The sequence below is a fragment of the Brachyistius frenatus genome, unplaced genomic scaffold (genome assembly GCF_029030835.1).
Source record: "Brachyistius frenatus isolate BFR_SWC_R1_liver_20210118 unplaced genomic scaffold, ASM2903083v1 Contig_57, whole genome shotgun sequence".
Classification (NCBI taxonomy): domain Eukaryota; kingdom Metazoa; phylum Chordata; class Actinopteri; family Embiotocidae; genus Brachyistius; species Brachyistius frenatus.
In genome coordinates this window covers 720,742-742,746 of record NW_027210656.1, presented here as the reverse complement: position 1 = coordinate 742,746, position 22,005 = coordinate 720,742, and the positions used below count along the sequence as shown (strand labels likewise).

Genomic DNA, 22,005 nt, shown 5'->3' with positions numbered 1-22,005 from the left:
TTTACAACCACAAACATGTCCTGCAAAATGTTACCATTTCCAATAATGAAACTATAGTGCAGTTCTTGTATTAGTCCGGGGATGCTTCCCTGGATTAAATACAAAGCAAGCAGGAGGTAAAATGTAATTAACCCATCCACCTCTGGCTGGTGACAGATTGAAGCTACAACATATGAGCAGCAAGTGTGGAAGGACAGAAACTCCCACCTGCACCAGTGAATCAAATACACAACTTTAACAATGTAGCTCCGTTGGCTGAACAACGAGCGTGACTGGAGGCACAAACGGACTGACAAAATAACAAACAAGCACAGTGAGTTACTGCCCTGCCCTCCATTAGGGAACACAATGAGTGTGTAAGGGGATCTTAATGAAGGACTCCCCTGAGGCAACGCCTGATGCCTCTGTTGAGGACTTGTACTGTTAGAGCTCATTAAATGAACATGAGTACTATCACTGACATTGTGTGTGTGTGTGTGTGTGTGTGTGTGTGTGTGTGTGTGTGTGTGTGTGTGTGTGTGTGTGTGTGTGTGTGTGTGTGTGTGTGTGTGTGCGTGTGTGTGTGTGTGTGTGTGCGCGTGTGTGTGTGTGTGTGTGTGCGTGTGTGTGTGTGTGTGGTGTTCAGTTACAATACCGGCTTTAGCTGTTTATGTCATGCAGCACACATGCTGCTTTGCATCAACTCTTTGAGCATGTCATGTCATGTCATGTCATTACACAATCCCACTTTACCTGGAGAGAGTGGGAGTTTCATGTGTGTGCTTGTGGCATATTGTTATTGGAAAATACTTCAATAGTGATATTGATACTATGGTGAGAAGAAGAGAGGAAAAAAAAAAAAAAGCTCTCTTATCCTGACAAATTAACTTGAGGGATTCATTATATTTAGAACAAAGAAGTGGGAAATTTGAAGAGAATGAATAAAAAAATATATATATATGAGACCGGATAAAGCTAAAATAAAGACAAAAGATATCAAAGAGTAAAAGTCAGGAGGAAAATAGGAAAGAGGAAGGAGCTTAATGTGGAAAATAATGCAGCAGTGCCCTCTTGTGGAGGAAAATGGGAGGACTTCATTCTCTATGGTAGTCTGGTTTTGTCACTCAGGTGACACGGAAAGGGACAGAGGGACAAACTTGGAGTTTTGTTTTTTATGTTTATGGACGGTGTGAATGCTTGACTCACCTCTCTCCCCTTGAGCGTGACCAGGGCAGCGAGTGGTTTGGCGTAGAAGCGGCTGAAGCTGAATCCCAGGCAGCCGTACATGCTGTTGGCAGTCAGCTTCAGAGCCTTCTGACGGATGTCATACTGAGAGACAAAAACATCCGCGTCACGCCAAGCGGATGAAAAGCATTGGCACAAGTTCTAAAAGTATTTTAAAATAATTCACAAAAGCCTTTGCACAGATTTAATGCGCTAAATGAAAATAGTGTTATTAGCACTTATTAAAACGAGCAAAGGTTTCTGTTTTCCGTCTTAAATGTCAGCTTACAAAATAAAAACAGAGACATTTAGTCAATCCTGACATTTGAGAGGTTCAAGCTTTAGCTTTTAAAATATTTGAATTTTTTTTAATTAACAGTCAAAATTCAATTGCAATGCTGTTCCAATTTATTTTTTGGTTAATTCTAGTAATTTTAGCACCAAATCATCAAAATCCACCTTTGGCTTGAAGAGAGCAGTGTCTGATGCTGAAATTATAGTTGGTGAAGTAGCACTTTAAGGGGTCTCAACATTAATAGACCCGCTATTATTTCAGTTGTTGGCAGTTAATGGCAAAGAAGAGAAAGAAGGGAGGGAATAACATCCTCACAGTACAAACCCCGAGCAAGGCGTCCATATTTTAAACAACTTTGGTTGATGTGCATTTGTGTGGCTGTGAACTATCTTGAGACATGGTCAGTTTGTTCAGCAAGAAAATATCTACAGCCAACAGCGTGTGAATGTGTTTGTACCTGCAGGTAGAGATCCGGGTTGATGTCTTGCTGTTTCATGAGCTGTTTGACCTGCTTACGCCGTTCCACCAGCTTCCTGATTTCTTTGGGCAGGATTCCCATTTCCAGGTTGGAATCTGGAATTTCGGGAATCTCCTCAGGCTCATCCTCCTGTTACCATGGAAACAAGACTTAAAAAGTGCTGAAACTTTTCTGTGGCGATCTGGGCATTGAGTCACTTTATATCTTTGTACCTGGGCATTGGGCTGAACTTATAAAATGATGAGTCGTTTATGAATGGCACACACACCTCGTTCTTCTTCTTTGAGTTGTAAGCCTCCCTCTGCACTGTGGTGAAGCAGATGTTGAACTCTTGAATGATTGAGGGATACAGACTGTTGAAGTCAAGCAGCAGCACAAACTTATCGTAGAAACCTAAACAAAGAGAGGGAGGAAGGTTACAAAATGTAGAAAAAAAAAATATATATATATATAAACAGGTGTGGCACAAGGCAAATAAAGATACAATAAATATACAGTACTTACCAACTTTAGGATCCAGCACCAGACCTCCAGCATAGGCTGCCTTCTTCTTCCTCTTGCCTTTCCCTACATCCACATCCTGTTCTCCCTCAACCTGGAGCAAAGACAAACAAAGCAGGAACTTTTTGTCGAATCCATGATCATAAAAAAGGAGGAGGCCACGTGTGCATCTTTACCGTCTCCTGTTGGGCCTTTTTGAACGAGGGTTTGTCGGGGACAATGTAGTTTTTGTCGTGGAAAGCATGAAGCAGCAGGAACTCGTTCCTCTCCGAGCGGCCGCCCATCAGAGTCCGAGACTGCAGGGAAAAGGCAGAAAGAAATCAGGTGACGGAACGAGAAGAGAAATCACTTTATCAAAGAAATACAAGTCATGAGTCCGAGCCTGCGCTTGTCTTGACCTGAAACAAGACTCGAGGGTGACAAATCTTTTCTTTTCTTTTCTTTTTTTTTTTTTTTTTTACTCCAACCAGTCTAAAATTTATTCCTAGATTTTTTTTTTTACTACAACTACTACTCAGGGAGATCCACTGCATTGACTTGGGTCCCTGAAACACACTGGTTGCACACAATACACCGGCTCCGAGCCTTGTAAAAGGTTTTTAAGATTCTAAACTTCAAATTTTACTTTTGCTTGCAAAACATTTTGTTTCTGACATCACTTTTTAGAACTGGTGTTCAAATTGAACAATAAGTGAGAGCGCCGCTGATAGTTTTTGTTGCGTGGGTTTGAAATGGGATTTTTTTTTTATTATTATTTATTTAAATAATGTTGAAGCAGACGGTTTTGATTTTGAGAGATTTTCCCGAATCAGAGGCAGTTGCATTTTAAGCATGTCAGTAATTTGAATGTTAGTTCCATGACATTCAACAATTTGTGCAATTTGTGCCGGGACTGCCTTTCCAAGTTGAGTTTTCTGGTTGAACAAGAAGAAGAATAGCATGGCTGTTAAATGAAGTTAAAGGATACAGCAACGTTGCTGTGGGTTACCATGACATTGCCAGCGATGTTGGTGATCTGCATGGCGAGTGGCAGCACGTTGAGCTCACACATGATCTGGAGGATCAGCTTGGCATCTGTCCACGTCAACTCCAACAAGTAGAGGAGGTGAGGAGAGTCGCTGAAACACAGACACGCACATTCACCTTTAACAACAAGACCTACTGGTAGTACATGTGTGTTATGTAATCTATTCTACAGTGTTTGAGGATTTTGGTGAACTGTCCCTTTAAATGTATTCACTTGTAGAGATTCTTTGTGTCTTCCTGGGGGATTGTGATCCTCTCCATCTTGAGGACCTGTGCAGTGAGTTCAGTCAGATGATAACTTTTACAGCGAATCAACTCCTTGGCTGAGATCTCCACGTCGCACACCAGACGGCCACAGGTGGCGCTCTTCTCTGCAAAAGAACCGCGACCCTGCAAACACAAGCCAAAAGGATAAGCAAACAAACAAAACAAAAAAAAACAATCATATAAAATATTCAGTGATGTGCAGTTTGTTACAAACCATTTCTATTCCCATGTCTCTTTGTTTTTCTTACCCCTAATTTGGGCATATTGGCCCTCTTGAGACGTCCAATTTTAGACCAGTATGGAACCTTGCAGGTATTTATCCGCTGCAGAAGAACTTCCAAGTCAAAACCAAAGATGTCATGACCCTACAGAAAACAAACAAGGATAAAAGTGGGATTTTTATCCTTGAAGAACATTGCACCTTCAGCTTTGACAAACAGCCGATATTATTTGTGACACGAAAGTTTGAGTAGCCAAGAGATAGGCAACTAATACATGTAAATAATAAAGCACCACTAATGGAGGAAATATATCGATACCAGCTTCATCGAAATTTGTCACAAGTTGTTCTTCAATGTCGTCTACTCACCACCAGCACATCCGGGTCGATCTTGTGCATTTTAGCCAGGAAGAAGCCGAGCAGAGTCCGTTCCGTGGAAGCAATCTCCACCTTCCCGTTCTAACGGAGGGAGCGAGTCACACCGTCAGTGTCTTCATATACAAGGAAATAAAGCATCCTGCTACTGCCGTATACTCCGCATCAATCCAAAATGCATGGATGTAGTTATCATAATGAACTGTTCTGTAATGTACTGAAAAAAACCCAGCTTCTGTTCAAGTTTGTCATTTCTAAAGTTGTTTTCCATTTACCTTTCTATCATTGGAAATATTAAAAAGTGAAACACTAATCTTTGCGACACTGTCAAGACGAAGGTTTTCTTGTTTTGGCACAAAAAACAAAGCAGGTCTGAAACCACACGGACACTCACCTTCTTCCTCACAGCCTCTTTGAAGTCGTAAGGAAAGATGCAGTCGGCTGGTTTGCTGATCACTGACCACACAAAAAACATCAGTTTTGTAGATTTTCTTTTTTTTCTTAACTAAATTGTCATTTTTAAATAATAATTCCTTGAAATACAATAGGGCTTTTGCACCATTCGGTGCTCGGGGCCTAGCTATTGTTCGATATGTCCATCGAGGCCAAACAACATGATATCCAGCTGCGTTATTACTAAAACAACATATTTATGTGTGTGAAAGGATTATATTCCCACAAATTTTATTTATGTTTCATTTATGCAAAAAACCTGGAAATAAAAGCAGAAATATAAATAACTCACCACAGAAATGAGTTTGGTAAGGAGGCTGAGGTGGAGCTTTATCCATATGGAACTCATAGTGGACAAGTGCAGCTAGGGACACAATCTGCAGAGAGAAATAACTGCATTAAGTCCACGCTCCCTCTGTATTTCAGTCCGTCTGGGCCCGCCATAACATAAAAGATATCAATGTATCATTGTCCAAAAAGATTCCTGCTGAACAGAATATTTGACCGCGTGTGCAGCTGATGGTGTCTGACCTCGTTCTGGTGCGTCTTGGGGTTCTGGATGGTCTTCAGGCTGATGGACATGACGGTGACGGGAGGAGGTGGCAGGTCTTTGATGACAGAGACCAAGTTGCTCCTCAGAGCAAGAGCCTCCACTTTACACCAGCTGACCGGCTGGCTGATCAGCTCTAATGTCAACACAAAGGAAATTATTTATCAGTTTTCCAAATGGTGTGCAGGGTTCAGAAAGAATCTATGCATATCCCTTTCTCCAACATCTCAGAGGTTAGGTTTTAAAGGCATAATGCTCAGTATGGCATCCTGAAATATATACATGCAGAATTATTCTGAGGAAAGTTAAGCTGAATACGTGGTATTAGAAACACGAAGTTCAGATGCCCTCCTTACGTGGTGTCTTTATATCCAACCAGCAAGGGCCTTTAATCTTCCTGCTGAGGAGGAAGTGCTCCAGACTGGACGTGTTTGTTCCAAAAATGTGGGAAAAGGTTGCTCCCTTGAGGTCAGACGGCAGCGAAGGGAACTCAGCCTGCAGAAACGGTGTTTACCAAAGAGATCAACGTGCCGTCAACAAAAACAGCTACAGGCCTGGACAAGGTGCGAAAGGTGTATATGCGTGTCTGCTCACAGAGTATCTGACTTCCAGGTACTCGCACTGACTGGGCACGTCAGGAATTTCAAAAGCATAGTTCTTCTCTACTTTCTGTGGCGAGGAAGAAACACAGGAATCAAACAGCAGTTAAAACATGACGTGCCACTACATACACACTATACAGTCTCTAACTGCGGTCAGCACTGACCCTCGACTTGAACTTCATGATCTTGAACTTCTCAGAGAGCTCGCTGAACTCCTGGTAGACATCCATCATCCCCACAGGAGTGTCGGACACCTCACCCGTCTTGGGGTTTGCTTTCTGTTGATTTGATTAGATCACAAACCCTTCATAATTTTGCATTGTATCAATAGATTTTTGGACATGATGTTTTGGGAACGTGCTGCTTACTCTATCTTCTGCTGTAAAAGCATGGGCTTTAATTAACATGAATCTTCCTGCTAATAGAAATTCATACAGTGAAGATATTTGTCATGAAATATGAATGGAAACGTTAACATCTTCAGCTTCTGGACCTCTTCAGTGAGATTTAGTGATAGAAAACACAATCTAACATTTTGTACTTTAACAGATTCATTTATCTCAAATGTGAGAGAACGGTTTTACTAATAGATCCTTCTCCACCATATAAATCAAACGTAGGTGTGCATTTTTGTTTTGTTTTGCAATAAAATGCCACGTCTTTGGACAGAACACGAAACTTACGTATTCGCGAGGCAGGAGGTACATGGTCCGCTCAATGTTCCTGACGGTAACACAGCAGCTGACATGGAACTGTGCTGACTCGATCCACACTTTTCCAAACAGGTACACCACACCTGAGCAACAGATGAATTCAGATATCAGGATGCGCTCAACAAACCTGAACAGGACTTTTAGAATATGGAATAACACGTGCTGTATCTTCATTAACTTTTTAAGATGTCTCACCTGGTTGGCTGTATGGCTCCTCAAAGGCATCCAACCAATAGAAGCGGAAGAGCTGCTCCCCATCTGTCCCCTCCACCAGCGGGAGTCGGCTGGAGTCGACCTGCACCTCTGCTGGAGCTCCACTTCCTTCGCCCTCCTCCTCTTGTCCCCAAGAGCTTCCAATTCTGCTGGACCTGGAGAGGGACGGAGGAACAACGAGGTTAAAACATTTGTAAAGCCGTGCAATGTTTTTGCAATGTACACAGTTCACTTGATATATTTCATTGCATGTGTGGAAACAAATTGACTCTTTAAAGGTGTGTTTTTTTTTTGTGTGATGCAGGAAAAGATTTTCAAACAACTCCAGTAAAAATCATGTTTTCTTGGACTGCCATGGCTTTTCCTTTTCCTTGTTTCCCTGAATCTCTAGAACAGAGGGTTAGAGTTACCATGGTTCATATTTATGGGAAGTACGCCAGGCTGAAATAATCCAGAATTATTCTTTCCATCCTACTCCCATGACCAGCATTTTAAGACTGAACCAGAAAAACATACATATCATGATGAAGAGAATTATGCAGATGAACAACTCACAAGAGGACTGGGTCCAGAGGCTCAGCTTTGGGCTCAGCTTCAACTGCAGCTGCTGCTTTAGCTTCAGGCTCAGCATCTTCTTTAGCTACAGGCTTCTCTTCCTCGAGGCCAACCTCCATCGGTTCATCAAAGTCCACCTCGTCGAATGCTGCAGAATCATTTACTGAGAAACATATCATCATAAAAGGTAAGTGCGTGTTCTAGTTAGGTAGGAGAAAACAGAAAAAAGCAAGAGAGCTAAGAACCTTCTTCATCTTCCTCTTCATTCAGCTCCTCCACTTTCGCCCTCGTCTTTTCCTGGGGAGGAGCAGATGTGGAGGGCGAATGTCGGCCTGATGGCCTGGGTGCAGGGTCTGATGGCGGCGGTCGGATCACTTTGGCCTTTAACCTCGTAGCCGAGGGCGACTCCTGTTATCATAGTGGTTACAGACAGTGTTTCATGATTATTCAATTTTTACTTTTAAACTGGGCAGTTTAAAAGTAGATCCAAATATTTCGAAAAATCTATGTTTAACTAATCAGCTAATCAATGTGGTGGAAAGTCATGATGAGTAGGGGGAAACCTTTGTCATCTGAGGTTTGATGGAGAAGGGATTAATGGGTGATCCCAGTGACCTCTTTTTCTTTAGAGTGACCACTGGCGGAGGAGTCAGAAGAGTCCGTTTCTGGAAAGATAAAACGAGGCACATTTCAGGGGTAATTAGTATAAAATATTAGACACGATAAAAGACACCAAGCGGCAGAGAAGTTGACCATTAAGATAAAAGAAGACAATGTGTCACCATGACTCAGCAAGAAAAGAGCCAAAACCGTTATAAACAAGACTGTAACACAATTAAATGTTGCAGGTTTGAACCTAAAGGCTTCAAATTTCTATGAATTTCTATGATTTCTATGAATCCTGTTGACGCTCAGCATTTCCGAAATGGAGTACCACAAACCTCAGAGTGCAGGTCCTGTAAGATGTCTCCTAATAGGTCGTCTTTGGACAGGTCAACGTCTTTCTGCAGAGACACGAGATAACAAAACTACTGACAAATGCAAAAAGGAGCAAAAGCAAGAACAACAGCTGCATGTTGGTGCTTTTCGCCCCACTGATATGTCAGAAACAACCGGCAGGTGATGAGGCACGGGGAAGGTAGAAATGATGATGATGATGATGATGTTGTTTGTAATAAAAGCAAACACACAAGCAAATCAGTAATGCTGACAAAAGCACACCTCAGCAGGCCTCTTGACGTTACTGTTCATGAAGAGGCTCTTGATGGTGTTGGGTTTGGATACAGCAGATTTCTTCACATTTTTCTTTGAGTCTGCTCCTTTGGCTCCTCCTTTTCCTGCTAAAACAAACACAACATACTCACACACCTGAACTATTTGTGTCTTCTCACTCTCAAAAAGTGTGATCTACTCCTGCCGTTTACCTTTTTTGTTTTCTACTACGTCATCATTCAAATCATCATCAAAGATTTCTCGTCCATCCTCCACATATCCTGTTCCATCTGACAGAAGAGACGAACAATCCGGATTTAGGATTTCCATAAACCACTACGCGTCTTCCTGCTGAGGATTCAGCAGCCAGCAACTTACCATCATCAATAATCCAGTCATCCTCCTGCCTCTCTCGCACCATCTTTGAGTACTGCTCCTCATCCACCTCCTCATACACACTGGCAAACTCCTCGACCTACAAAACATGAACACTGGTCAGCCGTCACCTTTAGCACAAGCACGGCTGCACAAATACCAACAGGCACATATACATGTGGTTGAAGAGCAGCACAAATAATTTGGGAGTGTCAGAAAAAGTGAAGATGGTGATCAAAACCAGACCAACAGATATAAACACACATAAAGAGACATGATCAGCTAAGATTGGGGTTCACAAATGACAACTGAACAATCCCGAATATGTTAATTAATGATTCATCGACTTGAATTTGAACCAAAGTATAGAACAGACTTTTCTTAATGGAAAACAAACAAACAAAACAAACCTGTATGTGGAAAGGTTTCAAACCTACTGGAAATGATTCGTTGTTTAATTCAGTAAACATGGTCACAAAGACATAGAGTAAAAAAAAAGAGGCTGCTTGCTGAATGCAAAAGCCCCAAAAAAGAAAATACTCCAAATCTGGTAGAGATTGTAAAGATGAGGCAACACTAAACTGAGTTGAATTAAACCTACACTGTATAACACAATAGCACAGAGAGAAGAATATAAACACGCACCACGGGGACATGTGGCCTGCCATACCTCGTATTTGATTTTCTCTCCCATCTTGGCTTTCTTGAGCTGCTCCAGCGCGGATCTCCTCCCCACTTTCTCCCTCTTCTCCCGTCTGGAGCGAGACTTGGCGAGGCCGCAGGCATCACCTCCATCGTCTGAGGACGGGGGACACACCGACACGGCCGCGACAGTTTAGCTTTGCGAAAGACACACCTGCAGCGCGCCAGCTGCGTTGTTTCTGTTGCTGGACGTGTGAACGCTGTTAAAGCCTGGGGGAGACATTTCTTGACAGCGCGGAGCGAGCTAACTTGCTAGTCGGCTAGCTCCGCTTTTGCTGCGCAAAACAAGCAAACAAAAGCAACACGAGGCGAAAACTCACCGCCGTCCTGAGCGTCCGCGTCCTTGTCTGGGTTAGAAACTGGAGCCATGGCGTCAAGGTTGCGTCTTTATCGTTCGCTCACTGACAGCTAATACGGCGAGTCAACACAATAACAGAGCAGTCGGCGCCAAATCGCCTTCCCGGGGAAAGTCATATGTCGGAAGTGACGTCACGGCACTGCGAGCCAATGAGATTGCGCATCGTGTCCGATCTGTCCGCCAGGTGGCAGTGTTGTACAATGTAAAATTCGCGTCAACCACGCAGTGTACTCGGAAGTATTTTTGTACTTCAGTACATGTATCTGACAGGAACGAAGTTACTCTGCGTCCTCAGATGTGATTTGCAAAACACATGGTACAATAATCTGATAAAAAAAAATATTAAAAATATAAGAACAAATCCATTTGAAATGAAAAAAAAAACTATAGTAATAAAAAAAAAACTTGTAGACTTGACGTGTAGGCTACACGCTATAACCAAACATGTTTATGTCTTTTAAATACTTATACTACATAGCTGTAGTTTAAGATGTGGCAAATAAAATAAAAGTTGCTATTTTATAGGGTTCAAAGAATGAGTTCATGGTGCATATATTTTATTATTTTCCAGGGGATTGAAATTATCACTATAACACTATCCTCATGTAATTTTTTTTATAAATGACCAGATTTCAGCATTATAGGCCATTATTCTCCTTCTTTTAAAAAAAAAAATAAATAAAAAGTCAGGGTCTATGCCTGTGTACCCTGATGAAGTTCGTTTCCTTGGCAACCAGGCGGGTCTATAGAGGACACAATAGATTCCTGTCCCAGATTGGGGCCACGGAGAGACTACAATGAGTCCAATAATGAAAACACAAAGCATGTTTTGTCCTTCATTCCTACTGCATTTTATGGCTTTCTATAGGCCTACCCTAAATCACTGTGTTAATTCAGCCTGTGGGCATAGCACCACATTTATATATTGAACATACTGGTGATTATAGCCAAAGTACACTGAATAGGCTATGTCCTCAACAGGCTAAACAGTTGTTTATAAAGGCTGCAGTATAAACTAGCTGTTAGTTAATTGCCCTTCTTAAGTACAGTGTTCTTGTCATTTTTTTAAGAGACGCATTTGGCCTATTCACTTTTCTAAACTGGGTTACAAGTTGCAGATTTCATGAGTTAGGTCCTCGGAAGGAGGCTACAATAGGAAGAGGGTTCATGAATGTTTACCCTAATAACCGTATGGCCTACTGTAAGGTCTGCTATATGGCCTGTGGCCCACAGTTGTCGCAGCTCATCAGCGGTGAGCAGTTGATGTGTCCTTTGGACAGATTGCACAGACGGGGCTGCAGTTGATCCAGTGCACTTTCCCGCTGCGCTGGAGGAAAAACAGACAGCATCCTGACTTAGACCAAATTAGACAGAAAAGCAAGAGGTGGACAAAAAAATCAATACCCATAGGCTATTTGGTTTGGGGCACCATGGTGAAACAGCGACGCGTCAGAGCGCATTCCTGTTGCGCAGCAGTTGCGCCTCTTTGTTGCAGAAGAGGTTCTCTGAAGGTAAGCAAACATTACAAGTATGATTTCTTTATTCCCAATTTACAGTCCAGTTGCTATCGGTTTTGTTTCAACGACTCTAAAGAAGTTTGACAGAAGCACGAGGAGGGGAAATTAGAAAAAAATGGTTCATTTAACGCATGGAGATCCAATTTACTCTGGACTTTCCATCGGTGCATCTGTTTAGTAGTCTGACTAGAATGTGAATGTGACAATTAGGCCGAGCCGAAAAAGACAGTTAATATTCTTCAAAGACAGAAATAGCCTAACATGTGCATTCACCTACTCTGAAAGTGTAACAAAGATTACTAGTAAAGTTTTAAATCATTTCTGCGGGACGCTGCAATTTGTCTCAATATTTTTTTTTTTTTTTTTTTTTAACAATTTGGCCTGTTTGATGACTGCAAATCTAATAAACTAATGCAAGGAAATATGATCTTATTTACTAGAAAACTCTTTTTGCTCGTGATCGACTTAAATCAAGTATTTGGCCGGTCAGTTGACAGAATAGTGCCACCGATGGTGCTATGGACCACTCCACCAATCCTCGCCGTTTATACTGCTGAACTGCCCGAGCTGTTCTTTGATTGGTTCTTTCTTAGGGCTCTCTCCTCTTTTCCGTCGCCATGGAGAGAGCTTCTCAGCTCTGCCGAGAGAGTCTGTGAACACGCAAAGATCGTTTACCGACACAGGCTCACTCACAGCTCACAGGATTATCTTATGCATGCAAATACTATAATAATTGTTACGTCATCTCTGCACTGTTTTCATGGAGAAGTGACGACAGATGAACACGTAACTCTAAATTAACTGTATTTTCTTGGTCATTTGCACTCATAATATACACAAAATTCACATAATGAAGGTCTGTTCCCTTGTTTTAGCACCATCAGTTGTCCGGTGAACATCTGGAACATTCATGCCCGGTGTGACTGGAGAATGGTGATAGTATAAAGCCCCTATAGGTTGAGCCAGTGTTAAAATGTCAATAGACACAAGCGTATTAGATCATAGCACATCAGAATCAGGTGTATTGCCTAATAGGTTTTCTTATACAATAATTCAAAAGCTATCACAAAAAACTATTAGAAAGTTTATGTATATCTTGTTTAGGTGGCACATTAAGCCTTGTAAGCAATGACAACATGACATTGTAAGAAGAGTTCATCCCTTTTGTGATGTGAAGAAATAGTCAAAGAGTGAGACCTCTTCCGTGTCTCCTCCTCTCTGCAGCAGGGGATCAGGGAGGAGGAGGAGGAGGAGGAGGAGGAGGAGGAGGAGGAGGAGGGACAGACAGAGAGGCAGAGCAGAGAGTGGGCGGGGGGAACAGAGGAAGGCGAAAGAAACAGAGTGGTGAGGAGAGAGGCATCGTCTCACTGATGCTGAGTCACATAACAGAGGGACCACAACTGCATCCCATGAGTCTTTGGGAATAATGGAGGAGCTTGAACATACCTGCCCTTATCCCCGGACGGTAGGGCATCCGTGCTCGTGTGTTTTCTTGTCTTGCAGTGTGTGAAGGGAGTGTGTGACATGGGCGAGGAGGAAGACAAAGGGACCTGCTTTCTCCCCTGTTATGAAACAGATCCCCTGTAGCATTTGGCTGTGGGAGATGCTCAGAGATCTGAGTGGACAGTTTGTGTGTTTGAGTGTGCTGCTAAAGGGGAAAGGGTTTTTTTGCACAGCAGACAACATAGCACAAATGTCCTGCTGAGGGGGAATGTTGCCGCAGTACAGCCTCCTGTGTTTACCCTCTTATCTCTCTTATCTTCTTTGGTCTTCATCCTGGCATTTACGTCTCTCCAAACTCTCCATTTTGCCTTTTCCTCGCCTCTGGCTTCACTCTAGCTTCCCTCTATTTTTGTGAGGCACACTCGTCTTTACTGTTGTGGTTATCTCATGCCCCGTGTCCTGTATTTCTCTTTTTTTCCCCCAGCTTTAATCCTTCTTATGCCAGATGTTCTTAGCTTGTGCCAGAGTAAGCTTTACCGAGCGCGCTCATGCCACCCGTCCTGATAGGCCCTCGTGCTCCTGGACACTAGTTTAAGCTTTACCATCTGCTCTGTGCTAAATGTTTGTAAGCTCCTCTTCTACCACCTTGTCCAAGGAGCCATGGGTGATGAGGTCGCTCCTTCGGCACATTGTCGGCTAATTCTGATGCCTCCAAGCTTTAAATGCAGGACAATTTGTGAGAGGTGGAAATGTCAAGGTACATTTACAAAACAGGGGAGGCATGTGCACGTAAATATGAGACAGACACCATTAAAGGAGTCTCACATAAAGCAATGTTAATTATTAATGCCCTCTTTCTCTTGGATCTGTAACCTGCTTCTGTTTTTTCTGCTGCAATATACATTGCTACTTTTGACTTGTCCACTACTAAAACAGCCTGTTTCCAGACATCTAAGCTGCTGCTCCCTTCTGTGATTTTTTTTTTTTTCAGTCTTATAATGAAATGGCAATTCATCTATGACAGATAACTTAGGAGTACGTTGTGACGTAACTACATCTGTATCTCAAGCACATATAAGTGTCCAGGGCACCCTTGCAGTATCTCTTACAGTATTTTGTCTTTCACACTGAAGATCTTACAAACTCTAAATGGCTCTTCCTGGCTGCAGTATTGTCTCAAAGGGTAATGTAAGGCATTGTCAACAAAAGTAATGAAATGTTTCTGGGTTGTTGGATTTCTATTGTGCCAAAATGTTCAATGACATCTGTGGATTCTTTTAACCTCTGTGTTTTGTTGACATTGGCTGTCTTTCCCAATTCTTCAGGGTCCCACTGACCCATTTCTGCATGTGTAAGAATGATTATAATTATTATAAAATCAACCAGTATTTTACCTTTGATTATGTTTTTTTCTTTTTGTTTTGACTTTATCAAAATATGATGTGTAGTGCAATTGGCAACTGTCTCCTTCACTTTGCCTTAACTATGCTTGATCATGTTATGAAGGTGACATAAAACAAGCGTGACCATAAAGCAGGGTTATTAGGCAAATAAGGATGTAATATGGGTTATGCTTTATTAATATATACTCCTTTTGTTTGGCAAAAACCAATGTGCAGTATATGTTATGCTACATAGTAACAATACTTTATATTTGGGGTCAGTGTGACTAAAGAGAGGTCAAACACGCTGCTAAATTGCCGCAACATGAACAAAGTACCTACATGTTTGTTTATTAGAGCAAAATGAACACTGGCCTGTTCTCGAATACATAAAGTCCCCTGTTTATTGCGTTGTGTTGTATTGAAGTGGAGAAACATGTGCAAATAACATCAAAACCATTTGCATGATGAGATACTCCTTGATTTATTTAAATCTGTCTTTTATTTCTGTTTTAGAGATTCTCTGCCAAAACCACTGATTTGATATTTGACTGTGAAGATCACTGGTCTCCTTTCTTTTCTACTGGTTTGTCCCTATCTGTGTTCATTGAACATGTTCTCACGTCAGACTCTGCTAACGCTGCCATTCCTTGAGGATATGTTGACGTCAGGTGCTTGTTTTGTCCGCAGAGACTGATTCTGTTTCCATGTTTTCGTCCTCCTCTCACACTCCCACAGCTTTCTGCTCTCACCTGACTCTGGGCATCTTTTAGAGTGAATGAGACTCAGTGAATATTCCCTGCAGTCAACAGATGGCACAAACACAAAATTTCAGGCGGGATCACACTGCAACACTTTAACCTTGATGCAGCTTTGACACATACTAACAAGGATCATCTCTTATCGCCATTGTTCTCTCTCGCTCTGTCTGTCTTTGTTTCCATGTACCACTGATGATTGTGTCTACCCCATCCAATACTCCACACAGGCTACCTTCATAACTGACGCCTGAGAGGCCTTCGACAACAGATCGATAGCGCTGTCCTTAATTTCTGTCCCATGTTAGTACACACATAACCTACAGAGAAGTAAATGTCTGTTCACACACACTGATCAATAATACTGAGTGAAGCTCACTCTGTTGTTCCAATATGGAGTCGTCATTGGCTGTTGGTTATTCAATAACCTAATGGCGGTTCCTGTAACTGGGATGGGTGTGGAAAAGGAGGCATACTGTGTACCACTAAAGGGATAAATGGTGCCTTTTGTTTAGAGGTGTGTTTTGGATGCTGTAAAGACTGTGATCAGCCTACCTCCTTCATTCCTACTATAACCCGGTCATTTTGTGTCTCAGACTCTCACAGAGCCTGCCATCTTTGCCACTGAGACCAGCTGTGACTGTCGCGCACCTCATGAGAAACTCACCATCGCGCAGGCCCGCAGAGGCACCCCAGGTACACCTCCCCCTGCTCGCTTTCCTTCTCTCCTCCATTTCCTCCCACATGGCCTCCTCAGCATTAATGCTTATCTTTTATCATCAGTGTTTTCTAACTCCATTTGCTACTGTGCTATACTATTACCATTACTGCTTCTGGTATGATTTATGCAATTGATATGCTACAAGATCTACTGAAGCTGCTACTGCTCCTATTACTACCTCTGGAGCTACTTCTGCTGCCACTATTACTACTTTTAGTGTTGCTACCTCTTCAGTATCACCATGAACTATATCGTATACTCCTGATGCTAAGGCTACCACTGCTACTACTACAATCTACAATCAGCTGTTACCACTACCTCTTATTTTAATACTTCTGCCAATATGTTTTCGGTCTGTATTCCAATGTGCTCCTGTATTGGCACTGCTACACTTAATTATTTAGCTTGGTCTCACACCAAAGCATGTAATATACCCATCAGTCCACTAGAGGATACTGTTTCAGTGTCACGTTTTGCCTTGCCTCTGTGTGAAAAGTACCAGGGTCAAAGAAGATGGTCAAGTGTCAGAGGTCATGGATGGATGGATGTATGGATCAAACCAAGGACTATCATCAAGGAGACCAGTGTTTCAAGTTTTTAGAAAGCGACATGGATTTCTTTAAAGACATATTTTTCTAACCTACTAGTTTTTGTGTCTTACCCTAACCAAGTTTTTTTTTTTTTCCCTGAACCTAATCACGTGGCACCTCACTTTTCAGGCCTAGGCAAGGCAAAACACAACACTGACACGGTATCGCGTAATGAACTGAGAGATGTATTACACACTTTGGCATGATATCAGGTTGAGTTATTAGTAGTATTACCAATCCAACTTACACTAGTGCAGCAATCCTAAATGGTAGTAATTTGTCAATGTGTGGTTTAAGTTACAACATATTTGGATCAGTATATTTTGGTCCCAACCAGTTCTATTAATGTCACAACTAATAATAATTACTTGCCATTGGACCCGTGGTTAATTCACTTGACACAATGACACAATTGACAGTTGACACAACCTTTTGACTTGCTCTAACATGAAAAGCACAGGTGTATTAATCGTCTGCATCGCAATTAGAGGAGGTCCTTGTTTTCCTTGTCATGCTCACTCGTTATCTTAGCTGACTGGGACACTTTATGGAACTGAACCACCATTAACAAAATTTGCTTCCCTTGTGCTTTTGCTGCTCTGACAAGTCAAACAGTCTTCTAGGAAAAAAGGTCAATCAGGAAGTCAAAGTCCAGTCTTGGTGAGCTCAAATTTAGTTTGAAGAAGTCCACTGTTTCTGCTTTGTGCTTTCATATTTTCTAAATAAATGTTAAATAAATTGACCACACAGCAAATGTGGGGCCTTGTGCTCCTCATCGACTTTTATAACAGGTCTCTGCCGGCTGTACATGTTTGTGACTGTATACTGCTTCTATTTTCAGTGGACCGGCCAGTCAGAGTCTACGCAGATGGCATCTTTGACTTATTTCACTCTGGACACGCTCGTGCTCTTATGCAGGCTAAGAACCTCTTTCCCAACACCTACCTTATAGTAGGAGGTAAGATCGACCACACACACTCATACAGATTCGTCTAACTGATGTGCTCTATTTACATGGGGTCTCCTTCTCATTTTCCTGAAACAGTGTGCAGTGATGAGTTGACCCACAAGTACAAGGGTTTCACAGTCATGACAGAGCAGGAACGCTACGAGGCTCTGAGACATTGCCGCTACGTCGATGAGGTTCTGAGAGACGCACCCTGGACTCTCACACCTGAGTTCCTTGAGAAACACAAGGTGTGTGTGTGAGGTTGTTTACAACATCAGTGTTAAACTGTGCTGCATGAAACATGCAGGAGCCTTGTTCACAAAATCATCCAAGGGCCAAATGGGGCTACCAACTGCCTGAGATACGAGAAACTCACAAAACTAAGGACCATGTCAGTCCCTCAGTCTTTTTCCAGTGTAGAGTAAGAGAATTGAATTGAATTGATTTATGTTTAATTATATATAATTGTATTCTATTTGACTAGCTTAATTGTTTTGTTTGATTATTTTGTAATTTAGAAAAAATAGGATTATAATTTCATCCTTAATATAATTTTATGTAATTCAATTTCATTTCAGCATTTCATATTTTTTTTTAAATATATATTTTTTAATGTAATCTAATTTAAACTGATCTAATCCAATCTAGTTCCTTTTCACCCTCCTGTGTATCGTATTTTCTAGTTCACATTTGTTGACAATCACCAGTCACGTAGGCACAGAGATAAAGAGTAAATTCATTCCAAAACATCATGTCATCCATAGTAACAGGGTCAAAAGGTTTTGATTAAGTCTTAGGAGGAGACTTTTATTACCACTGAAGAGGACTTTGAATGATGAGATAAGACACTTTGTGGATATGGCCCCAAAGCTTTTTGATACTTGTGTATGGAATAATTTGTCATTATGACCAAGCCCTTGTCATGTCCTATTTTAAGCATGTATAGTTTACAGAAGTCTAACTTGAAAGACTTACTGTGTATGCTCACCTGACTTTTTGTTGCCTCATGTTTGTCCACCAGTGCCGTGTTTTCTGCCATACAGTATGTGTCCTTTGACTGTTTCTCAGATCGATTTTGTGGCTCATGATGATATCCCATACTCCTCAGCAGGAAGTGAGGACGTTTATAAACACATCAAGGAGGCAGGTTGGTGCTTGATTCCATTTCGTCTCAAAATATACCTTACCTGAGGTGATGTTTAAATTCTGCGTCATCCCGTGTGTATATTAGGGATGTTTGTGCCCACGCAACGGACAGAGGGAATCTCAACCTCTGACTTAATCACCAGAATCGTCAGAGACTATGATGTCTACGCCCGACGCAACCTTCAACGTGGTTACACAGCCAAGGAACTTAACGTGAGCTACATCAACGTAAGGGCATGACCAATTAACCCTGATGAGAAAAAAGACTGGTTATGGCTCAAAAGGCAAATTACGCAACTGCTTACTGCAGATATATATAAATTCACCGGATTAACATCGTATTATCATAATTAATATATGAAAATACAGTGTTTGCATGCTAGTAAACAGTTTCCCTTTTACACTAATGAAAGGAAAGGTCCCCATCATAGCTCAGGACAATGCCCCTACGTCTTTTATTGAATTCTGATTGAGGTTCTGGTTCCCTGAAGAGTTTTTCATGTGAAACACTTTTTTTTTTTTTTTTTGTTGAAATGCCTTTTCCACAACATTTGATCCCCTCAGGAGAAGAAGTACCGGCTCCAGAACCAAGTGGATCGCATGAAGGAGAAAGTTCGCACGGTTGAAGAAAAGAGCAAACACTTTGTTTACCGCGTGGAGGAGAAGAGTCACGACCTCATTCAGAAGTGGGAAGAGAAATCCAGAGAATTTATTGGCAACTTCCTAGAACTTTTTGGACCTGATGGGACATGGGTAAGTAACTCTTGAATCAGGCAAACACTGACACATCATTGTAATTGCTGTATTGCTTTACTACTGTGCTATACTGTGTCAGATCAAATTTGATATCAAAAAAGGGTAAAAAATGACCATTATATTTCATTTTTACACCCTTTAGATCACTTTTACTGGCAATACACTCACAAAACTGGATGTTTAATGTCATATTTCACATGATATGTGATGCTAAGTGCTTCAATTTCTTAAACTGTTATCTAACTTCCAGACATATGGACTTTTGTGCTGTTTTATACAAATGTCCACCCTCTCTTTCTCCGTCTCTATCCAGAAACAAGTATTTCAGGAGCGCAGTGGTCGAATGCTGTCCTACGCTCTGTCTCCCAGAGAGTCGCCCTGCAATAGTCCCCCCCGTGAACTGTCCCCACTACGCTCTCCCTCTCCTCCGTCTCCCCCCGCCCGCTGGCACAGCGCACGGCCCTCGCCCCCTAGTTCCCCCAAAGGAGCCTCCGCCTCTATAAGCAGCATGAGTGAAGGTGATGAAGATGAGAAGTAGACAGACCATTGAACACACACTTAACGCACACACTCCACACTCACATTACACTGCCTGGGAACTGCTCACACACAAACAAATAAACTCCTATAAACACTGGCTGGATACTGAAACTGTCATCTTCAAGGATGTTGCAAATATGCAATCCAGACGGGGATTCATGGGAAATGAAGTTCTGAGCTGCAGAGCTAAGAAGCCATCAATGTCTCTGTCATCTGGGCAAGAACAGAAAGGAGGAGAGGATGGCGACTCATGCAGAACAAGGACAAGAATCCTGTGCAATATCTTCCCAGAGGATATGCTTTCGATTGTCCAGCACTGATAGAGACTGTCGAACAGCCTGCTTCTAATATCACTTTGTTTTTTTGTTTCTGTCTTATGATGTTAATCATTTTCTTTTTAAGATGCAACATTTTCTAGTAACTACTGTGACCACTAGACAGAGTTACAGAAAGTCTGCATCTGAAATTCAGTCCTACAGGTCATGTAAACTGGTTTCATTAATCACTGTGTGTAATGTTGTGCTTGTTGAAATGGCAGTTAGGAATTAAAGAAGAGACACTGCACCCCAGAGAATAGCAGAGGTGACACTGTGGACAACCTCTTTGCACTCAAAACACACAGTCTGTGCTAGTTGACACCATTTTAGCATGAACGAACGTCAAGAGACGTGAAATTCACTCATCACTTGTTCCCATGCAGTAGTAATAAAATACTTCTTAAAGGTCCAGTGTGTAGGATTTAGGGGGATCGATTGGCAGAAATGAAAACACGAATGTGTTGCACAGCCATGTTTCAACAGTAGCCGAAAAGGGACAAACCAAACACTGGCTTTAAACAGGTTCTTTCACATTTTTCACAGATCCTCTTAGGCCAGGTTCAGACTAGACGATATATATTTGTCTTTCACGATGGTAACTGTGTCAGATAAGAAAATCAAAGTGCTGTAAATTCTTGCCGTCTTGTACGGCAACACTACAAGAATGACCCGGACCAATTATGGTTAATATTTGTGCGTGAGTTTCTGTGTCGTCGGGGAGGAGGGTCAAGCAGTTGTCAACCATGGCTACAGAAGCAATATGTGTGGTCCTAACAGTCATTTTGCCATGTCCACAAATGCATGCCAGAGAGCACTCCTTCATCTTATGGGTCGACATCAACGGACACATTGCAGGACTTATCAAACTAGGCAGGTAAAAACAAAAGAAATGTTGTCGGGGGGTCGTGAGGTGTCCCAGACGCCACATTGCTGTTCTTCAGTTACGTCACACTACAAAGCCCACTGGAAATATGTCGGAAATCATGTTAAAAACAAGCTGAATTTGTGAAGCCTGAGTTTGGCATTACACGCTTTTCGAGAGGGTGAGGCGAGGTGAATTCAGTTGATTGGAATCTGCAGCCTCACTAAATGGAAACTGAAATGAGCCCCTGAAGCTTACACTGCACCTAATATGTTAAATGCCTGTTAGATAGTCCCCAAATACTCAACCGTGATGAGACAGAAAAAAACAGCCTTTATATATTAACTTCTTGAATGTAAACCTTTCTGAGTCTTTTTGAGAGTAAATGTAATCACTCACTTGTAGTCACACGCCATACAAACACACAAATCCTTCAGCTCCACAGCTGCTCAGTAGGCTTCAAATGTTACATCTCTCACCTACTAATGTGGATTTACACCATAGAAAGCCATGCATTTTTTTTTTGTTGGACATTTTATCAATAAGTGTTTAGCAGACATTTTTTGGCTCTCTGGATTATGATGTCAGCTGTCAATAAAAACCCGACAAACTCTGATGATACTTGAAATATATATATAAATATAAAAAAGCTCAAATGCTTATTGGAAATGTATGGAACAAGTCTTTCACTCAGGTCTGCTCTTTCATACTAAGCCAGAGCAGACCTCTCTTCCACTCTAACACAATAAACACCCTAATGCAATGTAGAGACCTTAATGTCCTGTACGCACTACATGTTAATCTGCACTATATGTACAAACTTTGGGAATGTGTGTCTTTTTTTTCTTTTTTCTATTTTTTTGTTATTTTAATGTTCAAATGGCTTGATATGTAAATAAAACAAAAATGTATAACAGAATATGATT

General features: G+C 41.7%; 2 protein-coding genes across 3 annotated transcripts in view; one reads left to right on the top strand and one right to left on the bottom strand.

The window, feature by feature from the left end:
• The window catches only part of pola1 (polymerase (DNA directed), alpha 1), a 54,589-nt gene extending 44,439 nt beyond the window's left edge, over positions 1-10,150 (bottom strand). The window contains exons 1-26 of the mRNA XM_069705509.1: positions 10,061-10,150; positions 9,709-9,836; positions 9,042-9,138; positions 8,876-8,953; positions 8,673-8,791; positions 8,393-8,455; positions 8,015-8,116; positions 7,697-7,859; positions 7,452-7,614; positions 6,879-7,051; positions 6,654-6,766; positions 6,135-6,248; positions 5,963-6,037; positions 5,725-5,863; positions 5,350-5,504; positions 5,111-5,195; positions 4,760-4,821; positions 4,360-4,449; positions 4,019-4,135; positions 3,718-3,893; positions 3,466-3,595; positions 2,654-2,773; positions 2,481-2,571; positions 2,245-2,369; positions 1,956-2,105; positions 1,186-1,308 (exon numbers count right to left, since the gene is read on the bottom strand). Coding sequence (XP_069561610.1) covers positions 1,186-1,308; positions 1,956-2,105; positions 2,245-2,369; positions 2,481-2,571; positions 2,654-2,773; positions 3,466-3,595; positions 3,718-3,893; positions 4,019-4,135; positions 4,360-4,449; positions 4,760-4,821; positions 5,111-5,195; positions 5,350-5,504; positions 5,725-5,863; positions 5,963-6,037; positions 6,135-6,248; positions 6,654-6,766; positions 6,879-7,051; positions 7,452-7,614; positions 7,697-7,859; positions 8,015-8,116; positions 8,393-8,455; positions 8,673-8,791; positions 8,876-8,953; positions 9,042-9,138; positions 9,709-9,836; positions 10,061-10,109 — 3,000 coding nt within the window. The 5' untranslated portion in view covers positions 10,110-10,150. The remainder of the gene's footprint in view (positions 1-1,185; positions 1,309-1,955; positions 2,106-2,244; positions 2,370-2,480; positions 2,572-2,653; positions 2,774-3,465; positions 3,596-3,717; positions 3,894-4,018; positions 4,136-4,359; positions 4,450-4,759; positions 4,822-5,110; positions 5,196-5,349; positions 5,505-5,724; positions 5,864-5,962; positions 6,038-6,134; positions 6,249-6,653; positions 6,767-6,878; positions 7,052-7,451; positions 7,615-7,696; positions 7,860-8,014; positions 8,117-8,392; positions 8,456-8,672; positions 8,792-8,875; positions 8,954-9,041; positions 9,139-9,708; positions 9,837-10,060) is intronic.
• Positions 10,151-12,903: 2,753 nt separating this feature from the next.
• On the top strand, positions 12,904-21,998 carry pcyt1ba (phosphate cytidylyltransferase 1B, choline a). Of its 2 annotated transcripts, none has more exons than XM_069705508.1 (8): positions 12,904-13,080; positions 15,795-15,894; positions 17,351-17,467; positions 17,555-17,706; positions 18,527-18,605; positions 18,690-18,817; positions 19,169-19,357; positions 19,674-21,998. In XM_069705508.1, exons 1-8 carry the CDS (start codon positions 13,042-13,044, stop codon positions 19,896-19,898), a joined length of 1,029 nt encoding a protein of 342 aa, XP_069561609.1. In that variant the 5' UTR covers positions 12,904-13,041; the 3' UTR covers positions 19,899-21,998. The 2 variants fall into 2 exon arrangements, with proteins under 2 accessions (XP_069561609.1, XP_069561608.1); XM_069705507.1 differs by having other exon boundaries at positions 12,905-13,080; positions 18,690-18,832.
• Positions 21,999-22,005: the final 7 nt, after the last annotated feature.

What these genes read in the sequence shown, in the direction of transcription:
- pcyt1ba (XM_069705507.1), top strand. Translation starts at nt 13,042, where the DNA reads ATGGAGGAGCTTGAACATACCTGCCCTTATCCCCGGACG. An exon ending in CACCTACCTTATAGTAGGAG is followed by an intron (nt 17,468 to 17,554) that starts GTAAGATCGACC and finishes TTCCTGAAACAG; the next exon opens with TGTGCAGTGATGAGTTGACC. An exon ending in TTGGACCTGATGGGACATGG is followed by an intron (nt 19,358 to 19,673) that starts GTAAGTAACTCT and finishes GTCTCTATCCAG; the next exon opens with AAACAAGTATTTCAGGAGCG.